The following is a 15,000-nucleotide window of genomic DNA, read 5'->3' as shown; positions in this document are numbered from 1 at the left end:
ATAACAGAGATCAACGTAAATGCCAAAAAAGAATGAATTTATCAATAAACAATATCTTTCATGATGATAACAGTCAAAAGATAAACAAATATTATGATGTAATGAAACAACTTTGAATCTGTAACCGAAATAACGGACACAATTTCAAAAATTAATAAATAAATAAACATAAATAAATAAATACTGATCTTAGAGAACAAAACGAAAAATACAAACATTAACAATAATTACAATCACCATAACAACACAACATGGACACAATACTGTAGTGATTATCATACATAATTATCATGGGGATTAGGGTGGGTTGGGGATTGGCAGGGGGGGAGGGGGAAGAATTCCAGAACAATGCGTGAGTGACAGAGAGGGAGAGAGAGAGGGAGAGAGAGACAGACAGAGAGAGGGAGACAGACAGACAGACAGACAGACAGACAGAGGGAGAGAGAGAGAGAGAGAGAGAGAGAGAGAGAGAGAGAGAAAGAGAGAGGGAGAGAGAGAGAGAGAGAGACAGAGAGAGAGAGAGAGAGAGAGAGAGAGAGAGAGAGAGAGAGAGAGAGAGAGAGAGAGAGAGAGAGGGGGGGGGGGGGGGGGGGAATACATACAAAGAGAGAAACGAGAAAAGAGGAAAGACAGCGATAGACAGAGAAAGGGAGAATATAATAGAGAAATGAATGGGAGGTAAGAGGAGAGAGAGAGAGAGAGAGAGAGAGAGAGAGAGAGAGAGAGAGAGAGAGAGAGAGAGAGACAGAGACAGAGACAGAGACAGAGACAGAGACAGAGACAGAGACAGAGACAGAGACAGAGAGAGAGAAAGAAAGAAAGAAAGAAAGAAAGAAAGAGAGAGAGAGAGAGAGAGAGAGAGAGACGATCCTCTAATATTCCATAAAAGGCCGAAATGGGCGGTAGAAGCCAAAACACGTGGCGACTCTGGGTTCTGAGAACAACTGTGGTGGTGACAATGTGGTGATGGTGATGAAATATGATGGTGGTGATGGTGATGAAGTGTGATGACGATGAATGGTGGTCATGGTGATGAAATGTCGTAATGTCGTGATGGTGATAAATGGTGGTGATGATGAAATGTGATGGTGTTGGAATGTGATGGTGACTAATGGTGGTGATGATGATGAAATGTCGTGTTGGTGATAAATGGTGGTGGTGATGAAGTGTGATGGCTTTAAATGATGGTGATTATGATGAAATGTCGCGATGGTGATAAATGGTGGTGATGATGAAGTGTGATAGTGATGGAATGTGATGGTGACTTATGGTGGTGATGATGAAATGTCGTGATGGTGATGAACTGGGATGGTAATAAATTATGATGAAGATGGTGTTGGATTGGGGTGGTGGTGGTGACGAAGTGTGGTGATGAACTGTGGTGATAGTGATAAAACTATAGTGATGGTGACTGTGATGATAATGGTGTAAGACTATTAACTAAATTAAAACTTTCTACACCATAACCTTGCAACTAATTATTCTAATAATGATGATGGTGATAATGTTGAAAAGAGAATGAAGTGATATTAATATGTTATATAACCTTATAGTGATAATTGAAGATATTGATGATAGCCCTATGATGATGTGGTGGTGATAATGATGATGAAAATAATAATGATGATGATGATGATGATGATGATGATGATGATGATGATGATGATGATGATGATGATGATGATGATGATGATGATGATGATGATAATAATAATAATAATAATAATGATGATAATGATAATATTGATGATGATGATGATGATGATGATGATGATGATGATAATAATAATAATAATAATAATGATGATAATGATAATATTGATGATCATGATGATGATAACGATGATGATAATAATGATGATAATGATAATACTGAAGATCATGATGATAACGATGATGATGATAATGATAATATTGATGATGATGATGATGATAATGATGATGATAATGATAATACTGATGATCATGATGATAACGATGATAATAATAATGATGATAATGATAATACTGATTATCATGATGATAACGATGATGATAATAATGATAAGGAAAATGACAATGATGATGACGATGACGCAAATAATACAACTGCATCAACTCCTCCAACAACACCCTTTAAAAGCACAGCCTCGAAAGGTCGTCCTCGTGAATAAATGAGGAGAATAAGGTCAGCTGGAATAGGGTGCGTGAGGTCGACCAAAGTCCTCCATTCGATATATTCCTCTTTTCTCTCTTTTCTCGCGTTTTGGCCTTGGGGTCGCGGGCTACTCGCAAGACTCACTTACTCATTTTCTCGTTCACTCACTCGCTCGCTCGCTCATTCACTCGTTCGCTTATTCACTCACTCGTTCACTCGCTTACTCAATTACTCATTTTCTCATTCATTCATTCATTCATTCATTCACTCACTCACTCACTCGTTCATTCGCTTACTCACTCGCTCACTCGCTCGCTCATTCACTCACTCGTTCGCTTATTCACTCACTTTCTCGCTCACTCAGTTACTCACTCATTCACTCACGCGTTTTGGCCTTGAGTCGCGGGCTACTCAAAACTCACTTACTCGTTCACTCGCTCACTCATTCACTCACTCACTTACTCTCTCACTCACTCACTCACTCACTCACTCACTCACTTACTCAATCTCTCACTCGTTCGCTTATTCACTTACCTTCTCGCTCACTCAGTCAGTCACTCACTTACTCACACGTTTTGGCCTTGAGTCGCGGGCTACTCAAAACTTTGGAATTTGATAGAGTCAGGCGAGCAGGCAGGTACTTACTCATTCACTCACTCGTTCACTCGCTCGCTCGCTCAATCACTCACTCACTCCCTTAATCAGTTATTCGTTCACTCGCTCACTCATTCACTCACTCACTCATTCACTCGCTCACTCACTCACGTTCTCATTCACTCACTCACGTTCTCATCCACCCAAGCTAATAACTCATTCATTCACACACTCACCTACTCAAACATTAACTCATTCATTCATCTTTTTCACTCATTTATTCACACACTCATTCACTCATACGCCGTATTATTCACAAATACCAACAGAAAAAAATATGAGTCATATATTCTAAATAGTATGATTATGTACTAAATAATAAAACTGTAAATATGCAAATTATCCTTATAAAAACGTGTAATGTTATGATGACGATAACGATATCAATAATGATAATAATAACAAAAATAACAATAATAGTAATAATAACAATAATAATAACAATAATGACAATAATAATAATAATAATATTAATAATAATAATAACTATAATGATAATAATAATAATAATAATAATAATAATAATAATAATCATAATAATAATAATAATAATAATAATAATCAATAATAGTAATAATAATTAATAATAATGATTAACAATATTAATAATATTAATAACAATAATGACAATAATACTAGTAACAAAAATAATAATAATCATTATTATCATTAGTAGCAGTAGTAATAATAATAACAATAACTGCAACAACATTAACAACAACAGTAATAATAATAATAATATAAATAATAACAATAACAATAATATCAACAACAAATAATAATAATAACGATAATAATAATAACAATAGTAATAACAATAATAAAAAAAAATAAATAATAATAATAATAATAACGATAATAATAGTGATAATGATAATAATAATAATGACAATAATAATAATAACAATAGAAATTAATAATGACAATAATAATATCAACAATAACAATTAAAAATGACAATAATAATATCAACAATAACAATAATAATGATAATAATAATAATGATAATGATAATAACAATAATAATAATAATAATAATAATAATAATAATAACAATAATAATAATAATAATAATAATAATAATAATAATAATAATAATAATAATAATAATGATAATAATAATAATGATAATAATAATAACAATAATAATAACAATAAAAATAACGCAAATAATAAGAATCATCATCAACATCATAACAAAAACAATAACAATAATAATAACAACAATAACAACAACAATAATAAAAACAATAATAATAATAATAATAATAATAACAATAATAATAATAATAATAATAATAATAATAATAATAATAATAATAATAATAATATCAATAACAACAACATCAACAACAACAATAATAATAATAATAATAATGATAACAATAACAATAACGATAATAATAATAATAATAATAATAATAATAATAATGATAATAATGACAATAATAATAATAATAATAATAATAATAATAATAATAATAATAATAATAAATCACAACTGAAGCTCCTACAACAATGACAATAATAACCACAAGAAGAGAGTAACTAACTTGTTTCCACAACCATAAAAATACCAAAAGTACTACTTACGTTCACCGACAGTAATTACATTTACCAAAATAATTGTTGGTCCAATTTATGGTGCAAAGTGCATGCAAGATATACCACTGCACAGTCACCACAAACAATAATGCTCACCATAACATTGTGGAGGAATCTATGTTATTTTTTATGACAGAAAACCAATAGAAAAAAATAAAAATCACACAAATCACATTATTTAAATTGCACATCTTACCATGTTTCCAAATTAAGTATTTTTTTTCTTTTATTTTAAGGCACTAATTCAAGGCCAAGCATGTCTTTGTGAAGTGTCTCGGCGTCAGAGTATGTTGACAGGTCTTCATCTATCAGTGACGGGTGTCTTCGGCGACGGACAGACAGACAGACCGATATCCACAAGCGCGTATGAGTCTACGGTCGAATGCCCCGCGAATGGCATATCCCCACATCACGCCCACTCACGCCCACGCCGCAGGCATAACTCCAGCGCGGGGAATGCCAGCGAGCATCCGAGGTTCGCCCAGGAATCCGCACATATTATTCATCGGGTTCTGTCAGGTATCAACCCGATCCGACCGCCTCGTCCCCTCCGCCAGCGACACCGCGGGAGTGTGTCTGTGTGTCGTGGTGTGTCTGGGGCGCCGTGTGTCTCTCCTCCGACCCGCCTCCCCGCTCTGGCCTCACCTGTGACTAGAAGCTAATGCTCGCGGACTTGTTATCGCGGTTGCTGTAGTGACCCTCGGCCAGGAGCTCGCCACGCGCCCCCGCTCTCGCTCGCTCTCGCCCTCCGCGCTCACCTGGCCCGACGCGGTTCCACTCGGGCGGGCCATTCCCAGAATTCTTCGGACGCGCCGCGACCTCCCTTTAGCTTGACATTTCACTCGCGGGACGGAAAACGGACGCGTCGCACCTTCGGGATCCCTCTCACTCAACAAAATAATATCCCCAACACTGTGCTTTCTCCTCCCCAATTTCTCATTATTTCCTTCTTTACTCAATCCGACCCAGAGATCCAGCAACGATCGGGAACTTTGGCATAAGTTTGCGGTTTACAAGTCAAAGGAACGTGAACAATGTATAACGGCGCGCACGAGACACGCGCATCGAGGTTTGTTTTCGCCGTCGTCATGGTGATCGCTGCATGTCAACCGACGCTCACATCTGGCCCGGTCTTTAGGCTAACCAATAACTCGCCTTTCTATCACAACCATTCGGGAAGATTATCTATCGAAAAAGTCGCCTCTACCATCTTCATAACAGAAATATTTACGCTATTTTACAACCAATTTAAATCAAATTTTGGGGTAAAATGCCGACTGAAGGTGAGATAACACGCAGCGAATCGGAGTTAGCTTCCACGTAATCATTAATAATATAATAAACTTTTCGTAAGGGCAGCTGGAAGTGGCCGCGGCGTTGGTCACTGCACAGGAGGATTAGAACAGCGGGAATTATTTATTCACATTCCATCCTCATTTTGATCACTGATTACATATCTTGACCCACGCAAACACATGGGCAGAAAGTCGTCTATTCGAATAAAAAAAAAAGTGATATCTAAGTTTGTTTTTATTATTTTTCTTTCCTTGTATGATAATTTTTTTTATCTTTCTTATCTCCACTTCCTAAGCTTTATTTCCAAATCATAGGCCATCACATTCCTACGCCAATTTCTGCATGTAAAATTGGATTTAATGACACGTCGTGCAATGTAAGTCTTTCCGGGTCATTTTACCCTTGAAATGAGTGGCAAAAACGACCTTGTAATGCAACTCAAGAAGGATTAATTTTTTCTCGCTCAGTCTCTCTTTCCCCTTTACCTTTTTCGGTTTCTTTCTCATTTACTCTCTTTCTTCCTCTCTTTCAGTTTCTTTTTTTTCATTTAGTCTCAGTCTTCCCTTTTCAGTTTCTTTCTTTCTTTCATTTAGTCTCATTCTTCCTTATTCTTTGTCTCTTTTGTGTCTCAGAGTCTCTGGTTTATTCTCTCTCTCATCCTTTGCCTCTCCTTTCCCATTTCATCGCCCTCTTTTTCACCTCTCCTTCTCCTGTTCCCCATCCTTCTCTCTCTTTTTCCTCTTCCTCCCGCTTTCACTCCCCCTTCCACCCTCTCTCACTCTCACCTTTAGTCTCAAACCCTCTCCCTCTCCCTGTCTCTACCTCCACCTTTCCTTCTCCCTCCTACTTCCTTCATCTCTCCGTCTCCTACTCCCACCCCCACTCTCCCTCTCCCTCTTTTTCCCACCCCCTCTTTCCATCCCCTCTCCCTCTCCCTTTTTCTCCCACCCCCACTCTCCAATTTCCCACTCGCACCCCCACCCTCTCTCTCTCTCTCCCACCCCCACTCCCCTTTTCCCTCTCTCTCCCATCATCACTCTCCGTCTCCCACTCCCACCCTCACTCTCCCTCTCCCTCTCTCTCCCACCCCCACACTCCGTCTCCCACTCCCACCCCCACTCTCCCTCTCCCTCTCACTCTTTCTCCCAACCCCACGCTCCATCCCCCACTCCTAACCCTACCCTCCCCCTCCCCCTCTCTCTCCCAGAGTATGATTAAGAGTGTTCGTGCAAGACCTCACTCACGACTGCCTCTTTCTCCTAATCGAAAATCCATCAAGGAAATTCTTTCGCACACTTTTAAAACAGACATCTCTTACTTCAAATGAGCAATCCTTTTTTTTCTTCCTCTTCTTCTCTTTTTTTTATGATCTGTGCTTAAATTCAGATTATTTTTTCTCTTTCTCTTTTCTGATCTGTGCTTAAATTCGGACTTTTTTTTTTTTTTTTTTTTTTTTTTTTTACTAATATGCATTCGTAATTTTACCGGTTACACATATGATGTCGCTATTGTAAGTTCAAAAGAAATTGTGAATTAAATCAACAGAATTAGGATTTAATGATTATGGAAAACTGTGATAACAATCAACCATTTATAAAATTAATAAATTCGTAGATAAATAGAAACCAAATTATCGCCAACTGTAACTTTACCATAGTTACCCTATACATCTACGAACAAAGAAAATTGCCATATTAAAGGGTGGACTAATATATAATAGTATTATTTTGAACAAGCTATTTCTTATCATATTATGAAATGCTCATGTTCATATAACCTTTCTAAAGTGACTTATCTATCGATATAAAGATATTTGTTTTTAATCTGTTCGTTTTATTACTACCATGTATCACCATTTTTTCCTACATATATATTTCCGATTTCGTGACAATTACCATTATCATACTGTCTTTTAGAGTTTTACATATAAATATAAATATATACATACACACACACACACACACACACACACACACACACACACACACACACACACACACACATATATATATATATATATATATATATATATATATATATATATATATATATATGTGTGTGTGTGTGTGTGTGTGTGTGTGTGTGTGTGTGTGTGTGTGTGTGTGTGTGTGTGTGTGTGTGTGTGTGTGTGCGTGTGTTTATATATATATATATATATATATAAATATATATATATATATATATATATATATATATATATATATATATATATATACATTATATACATATACATATATACAAAGCTACGAGTATCTTCATCCATTTTTTCCAAGCCAAAATATCCCACCTTAAACAGACTGCAACACAGGTATCAAATGACCTTTAATAATCAATATATATTTACCTGCATCATCGCCAGCCGAGATGTGCCTGTATTGCCCGCCATGCTGTTGCTGCCAGACGTATGATACTGTGCGCTCAGTGTTGCCATCACACCAATGTCGTCTGTAATAGGAAAAAGTATTGTATACACTTGTATTTAAAAAAAAAAATAGATAGATAGATAGAAGGGTAGAGAGAGAGATTGAGAGAGGGAGAGGGAGAGGGAGAGGGAGAGGGAGAGGGAGAGGGAGAGGGAGAGGGAGAGAGAGAGAGAGAGAGAGAGAGAGAGAGGGAGAGGGAGAGGGAGAGAGAGAGAGAGAGAGAGAGAGAGAGAGAGAGAGAGAGAGAGAGAGACAGAGAGAGAGAGAGAGAGAGAGTGAAAGATTGAAAGTGAGAAAGAGAAAGAAACAGAAAGTGAAAGAAAGAGAAAGAGAGAGAGAGAGAAATAGATAGACTACTAGATCGATAGACAGCGAGAAGGTGGAAATAAAAATCCTACAATAAATAAGAAACTTGAATACTAAGCATAACATTGTGAATAGTATAAAGTGCACTGTCGTGTACAATGCATTCGTGACACAAGTCCATATTCTTGCTCGAATATAATTAAGGAAGGAAGAGCATTTCGTTCTGCCTTTACAATCAGTCTGCACGGTTATTTAAGATAAAAAAATATATATATATACATTAATCTTATAAAAAAAAAACATGTATGGATCTTTCCTTCCCTATTATTTTTTTTCAAATAATAGAGTACCAACGTAAAACAAAACACAAAACAAACCAACGAAAACAAAACCACAAACGAACCGGGTAAAAGAAGACTCTAAAATTTAAGAAAAAAAGTAAACAAAAAAATACTTTAGTCTGGGCTAAAACGTGAAAAAGAAAACGGAATCAAGCACAGTAGAACACCCCATATACGGGCGTGGGCGATTTAGAGAGTACAGTGACAAGTGGGTGTGACTGCACGTGATGTTATGTCATGTGACGTGACACCCCTGGAGTGCATGCGAAAGGGGGGGAGGGGTAGGAGAGGGAAGGAAGGAGGGAGGAAGGAGTAGGAGTGTAGGAGGGAGGGGTAGAAGAGGGAAGGAGGGAGGGAGGGATGGGTATGAGTGTGGGAGGAGGGGGAGAGGGAGGGGGAGGGGTGAGAGTGGGTGAGGAGGGAGGGAGGGAGGGGTGAGAGTGGGGGAAAATGAGGGGGAAGGTAGATAAACGAGGAAATTATGGGAAAAGATATTTATGCAAAACTATTTCCTCGGTATATATGTACCGTGTATGTAGTTATTTATGCATTGTGTTATGTACTGCATACGTGTTCGTTTGCTTGTGTATATGTTTATTTGTTTATCAGTCCTCCAATTCATCCAGTTAATTCACCTCCACGATTTATTAATTACTGATTTAACAAAAGCTCATGAAAACTACTATATTTATTTATGGAAACAACACTATTTTACAGCCAGCTTGGTCATTCACAAACCTACCTATGAAAATAAACATTAATTATGTAATTTCAAATATGACAACATAAACCTGTCTATCTGCCAGTTTCTATTCCTCAATCCATTATTTACTAACATTCTATCCATTTATCTATTCCTCTATCTATCCCTCCATTCCTCAGTCTATTATCTACCAACCAGCTATCCATTTATCTATTCATCAATCTATATATCCCTCTATCTATCCCTCCATCTATCCCTCCATCTATCCCTCCATCTATCCCTCTATCTATCCCTCTATCTATCCCTCCATCTATCCCTCCATCTATTCCTCTATCTATCCCTCCATCTATCCCTCCATCTATCCCTCTATCTATCCCTCCATCTATCCCTCTATCTATCCCTCCATCTATCCCTCTATCTATCCACCTACCTTAATATACATATACATACTCCTCCCAATTTGTATGTACATGTACTCTACAAAACCTTAGTACAAATACATATATAAATTCCTTCCAATTTGTATATACATGTACTCTACAACAACATACAAAATTCATTATTTATCGACCAGTCACAAGCACCCCTACAATCGTTACGCTGTACAACCCCATGAACGAACTGTGTACTACTGTAAACTACGACGTTTATCACCACTAAATTGCGTGTCATTCATAAAAAATGGATATGGCCATGGATTTGCAGAGGATGCCTACAAGTATTTTATTTTCATTTTATTCTATTCTTTTTTTATTATTATTATTTTATTATTATTATTATTTCCCTTTCTCTACATTTCCCAATTCAGTCAATTCATAAATAATATAAATAACGTTTTTTTTTCTCTTGGTGCGTGACTTACCAATTCCTTTCAATCCACAGAATTCGCACAAATCACTCAATTGCTAATAATAACAAGCGAAGTGCCGCTAAATTTTTCACACTCATTATATAATCATGCTGTATGCTACACTTCCCTTATTTATCCATTCTTTTTTCTACTTCTTTTTGTATTTTGACATTACACGACGCGAGAAAAAATAAAATTAAATTGTCACTTTTTTTTTTTTTTTTTTTTTTACATTAAACGACACAAAATGATGACGTGGCAACCCACCTTGTTTACGTAAACAACGCACGCAAATGGCCGATTACTTGCTTGTTTACTCTTTACGCTCTGGTTTATTGATTTTCCTTTGTTGTTGATTCTGTGTCGTGGAGTTAAATGTGTTTGTTCTTTTTGTTCTCGGTTTTATTGTTATTGTTTCTGTTGTTTCATAAACAATGCGTTGTCTAGGAAGTGTATTTGATTGGCTTTGTTGTTGCTGGTTTGTTTGTTGTTGTTATTGTTGTTTTGATGTTGTTGTCGTTTTGATGTCGTTTTGTTGTTGTTAATGCTGTTGTTGTTTTGTTGTTGCTGTTGTTGTTGTGTTTGCTGTTGTCGTTTTGTTGTCGTTTTGTTGTTGTCGTTTTGTTATTGCATTTGTCATTTTATTGTTGTTATTGCTGTTGTTGTTTTGTTGATGTTGCTGTTGTGTTGTCGTTTTGTGGTTGCTGTTGTTGTTGTGTTTGCTGTTGTCGTTTTGTTGTTGCTGTTGTCGTTTTGTTGTTGTCGTTTTGTTATTGCATTTGTCATTTTGTTGTTGTTATTGCTGTTGTTGTTTTGTTGATGTTGCTGTTGTGTTGTCGTTTTGTTGTTATTGTCGTTTTGCTGTTGTTGTCGTTGTTTCTCAGAAAACGCGTTGTCGATTCTGTGTTATAAGGTCAAACGAGTGATTTTTTGTTGTTTGTAGTTGTGAATGTTGATTCTTTAAACAATTATTGATTGTGTGCCATGATTAAATGTAAGTAGAAAGATGAATTATGTGAATGGTGATAATAAGGGGATGATCACTGTCGTTGTTATTATCATTTGTATTAATTGATATTACTATATGTAGTATCTTTATCATTCTATTCTTCATAAAAATATCATCAATATTATCACATTAATCTTTTTTTTCCATTATAACTGTCACGAATAAAAACGACAAAGAAACCCACAATAAAGATGGTAATAAGAACAACCGATAATCACTCCTCCCTTGGTGTTTTTTCGTTGTGGGAAGAGGAAGAGGAAGAGGAAGGGGAAAGTGGAGGGGGAGGGGGGGAGGGGAGAGGAAGGGGAAGTGGAGGGGAAAGTGGAGAGGGAAAGGGAGGGGGAGGGGTAGATGGTGTATAAATTAGCATAAGTGATGGAGAGAGGGAGGGGAGGGGGGGAGAGGGGGGATGGACCGTGGGAACAAGAGGGAGGGTATGGAAGTTTGAGGAGGAGGAGGGGGGAGGGAGGTCGGGAAAGGGGGTAGGGGGGGATATGCGTATTGGTGAGAAAGTGTCATTTTTCCTGTCATGTGCGTCATGTGACATGAATGTTCGTGAGTATGAGCGTTTATGTGTCTCTGTCCTATTTTTTTTTTTTTCTTTATTAAGTTTAACTACATTTTATTGTGCACTGTTTAACAGGAATAATTAAGGTAGGATTTTTCTTATATAATAGAACATTACATAACATACATTAAACGTAATAAAATGCTTAGAAAAAAAACTATAGTAAAATATATAGAGACAATGAGTGGACAAAAAAAAACATCCACATACAATTGTATAAATATATATAAACTTTATACACATATACATCACACTTACAAAGAGAAAACATGCAATAAATTGTGAAATAACATATATACAAGAGCGAGGAACTGCACTTCATAATATTAATTGTGATGAATATGGAAAAGGTGGAGGTAAAGATGATTACTATTATAAAAATAGTAATAATACAACAAAAAATAATGACAATAATAATAAAATTAATTACAATGATGATGATTATTACGATACCATTCCTAACAATAAAATCAGAACAGTAATGTGAAACAGGAAAGAATAACGCAAATAAAAAAACGAAAAATAAAAATAACAAAACAAAACAAAACAAAACAAAATAAAATACCTACGTAACATATATAGCATCCAATCCATCGACCCCCCACTCCCACCACCCCACCACCCGTCCCACCCCACCCCATCCACCCCCACCCATCCCACAAAATAAACAATGAAAAATAGAAATAACAAAATAAAATAAAATACGTACGTAACATATATATATAACATCCAATCCATCGAACCCCCACCTCACCCCCCCACCCCCCCACCCCACCCCCCCACCACCCCCCAATATACCGTAGGCGAGTCCCAGCTGCGACGGCGCCGAGGCCCTCCTTCGACGCCTCCTTCGGTGCCCCACGGAGAAGGAGAAAGGCAGCTTCGTCAGGATGTCCGCAGATTCCCTCGAGGATGGCCGTCCTTCCCCGACGGCCATCCTCCTCCTCGTCCTCGGCCTCCTCTCCTGCTCCCTCCTTCGTCGTCCTCCAGGGTGGGAGGAGGGAGAGGAGGGCGGGGAAGGAGGGGCGTGGAGGGAGGAGGGAGGACAGGACGGCGGGAGGTGAGGGGTTGTTTTGAGGAGGGGGAGGGAGGGAGAGGGATAATGAGAGAGAGATAGAGAGAGAGACAAAAGGGGGTAGGCGAGAGGGTGAGAGAGAGAATAGAGAGAGAGAGGAAGGGAGGGGGAGGGAGAGAGAGAAGAGGGAGACAAGGGAGAGGAAGGGAGGGAAAGAGAAAGAGAAAGAGAGAGAGAGAGAGAGAGAGAGAGAGAGAGAGAGAGAGAGAGAGAGAGAGAGAGAGAGAGAGAGAGAGAGAGAGAGAGAGAGAGAGAGAGAAAGAGAGAGACAGAGAGACCGAAAGAGAGAGACAGAGAGACCGAAACAGACAGACAGAGAAAAAAACACCAATAATTATTATCCCTTCTTCATCCCTTCCACCTTGTATACCTTCGCCAGGGTAAATATTAGCACATAAGGGCGAATTTCACCACAAGCACCGTATAGAATCAGCCACTACAGGTGTTGTTGACAGTAAGTTCTTGTTTCAGATAATGGAAAGAAAATCCACACTTTTTTTCTTTGTCTAAAGAGAAAAAGTCGGATACAAATACAACTTTTTGCCTCTATTCTAAGTCCATATTCCATTGCTTTTCGTGTGTACTTGATTTTCTATGTGAAATCATGGATATAAAATTGTATGCATCTGTGTGTGGAAAAGATCATGTCATAATGGTGATGTTATGCAAATTATTATTAAGTGTACAGATGGTGATGATGATGGTGATGGTGATGATGTGATGGTGATGGTGGTGGTGGTGGTGATGATGATGATGATGGTGGTGGTGGTGGTGGTGGTGGTGGTGGTGGTGGTGGTGGTGGTGGTGATGGTGATGGTGATGGTGATGGTGATGGTGATGATGATGATGATGATGATGATGATGATGATGGTGATGATGATGACACATATAATAATAAAACACACATATACGCAACACATTATCACACACATACATATGCAAACACACATTCAATATACATATTTTTTTCTCAACATTTCTGCCCCTTAATCCAACACTCAACATGCGCCAATATCAGTGATTTATCATGGGAAAAAAACATGAATAAACTCTAACAAAACCCGAGCATTTATTATTAAAAAGATATAATTCTTTAACGCACTGACTTGCGGAAAATATAAAAAAGAGAAAGTGGGATTGGAAATGTGATCGTAGGTGAGTACACGCTTGTCAATGTCATACGGCGTGTCATACGGTTGTCATACTCTCCCGCAACGCAGTCAAGGGTGGGAAGAAATGGAAAAAGGTAGATTTTTGTTTCTTTCGCTTCTTCTTCTTCCTCTTCTTTCCACTATTTCTCTTTCTTCTTTTTCTTCTTCTTTTTGTTGTTTTCTTGTTCTTATTTTCCGTTTTCCTTTTGTTCTCCTTCTTTTCCTCCTCCTCGTCCTTCTTTTCTTCTTCTTCTTCTTTTTCTTCTCCACCTTCTTCTTCTTCTTCTTCTTCTTCTTCTTCTTCTTCTTCTTCTTCTTCTTCTTCTTCTTCTTCTTCTTCTCCTCCTCCTCCTCCTCCTTCTTCTTCTTTTCCTCCTTCTCCTTCTTTTCCTTCTCTACCTCCATCTTCTTCCTCCTTTTTTCATCTTAATCTTCATCTTATTCCCATCATCCATCAACAATATTCCAAAATTATCATCAATTTTGCATCGGAACAGAAATTCCTTCCCTTGCATAATCCGATGTGTGTGTGTGTGTGTGTGTGTGTGTGTGTGTGTGTGTGTGTGTGTGTGTGTGTGTGTGTGTGTGTGTGTGTGTGTGTGTGTGTGTGTGTGTGTGTGTGTGTGTGTGTGTGTGTGTCTGTTTGTGTGCGTGTGTGTATACGCGGATGTGTGTGCGTTAAATGAATGTACATGTTCTTGCACTTGTCTATATACATGTAAGTATTCATACATGAACAGAGATAAAGATAAAGAAACAAATTAACAATACACATAAGGACAAGGATAAGAAAATAGACATGGATAAGGATACGTATATGGATGTGCATGTAATGTGTGTCTGTTGATCCTGTGTTTTCCCGCGCAAGGATAAATTAAAAAT

The 15,000-nt window shown here is 37.6% G+C and overlaps 1 protein-coding gene across 8 annotated transcripts in view; it reads right to left on the bottom strand.

Moving 5' to 3' along the window:
• The window catches only part of LOC113829205 (zinc finger C2HC domain-containing protein 1C), a gene marked incomplete at its 3' end in the record, with an annotated part of 80,592 nt that overhangs the window by 22,583 nt on the left and 43,009 nt on the right, over positions 1-15,000 (bottom strand). For 3 of the 8 annotated variants that reach the window (XM_070122158.1, XM_070122160.1, XM_070122159.1), the window contains 1 exon segment: positions 8,037-8,137. In XM_070122158.1, coding sequence (XP_069978259.1) covers positions 8,037-8,137 — 101 coding nt within the window. 8 annotated transcript variants of the gene reach the window in all.

The sequence above is a fragment of the Penaeus vannamei genome, chromosome 5 (genome assembly GCF_042767895.1).
Source record: "Penaeus vannamei isolate JL-2024 chromosome 5, ASM4276789v1, whole genome shotgun sequence".
NCBI classification, from domain to species: Eukaryota; Metazoa; Arthropoda; class Malacostraca; order Decapoda; family Penaeidae; genus Penaeus; species Penaeus vannamei.
The sequence above is the reverse complement of the archived record's forward strand: the minus strand, read 5'-3'. Positions and strand labels throughout refer to the sequence as shown.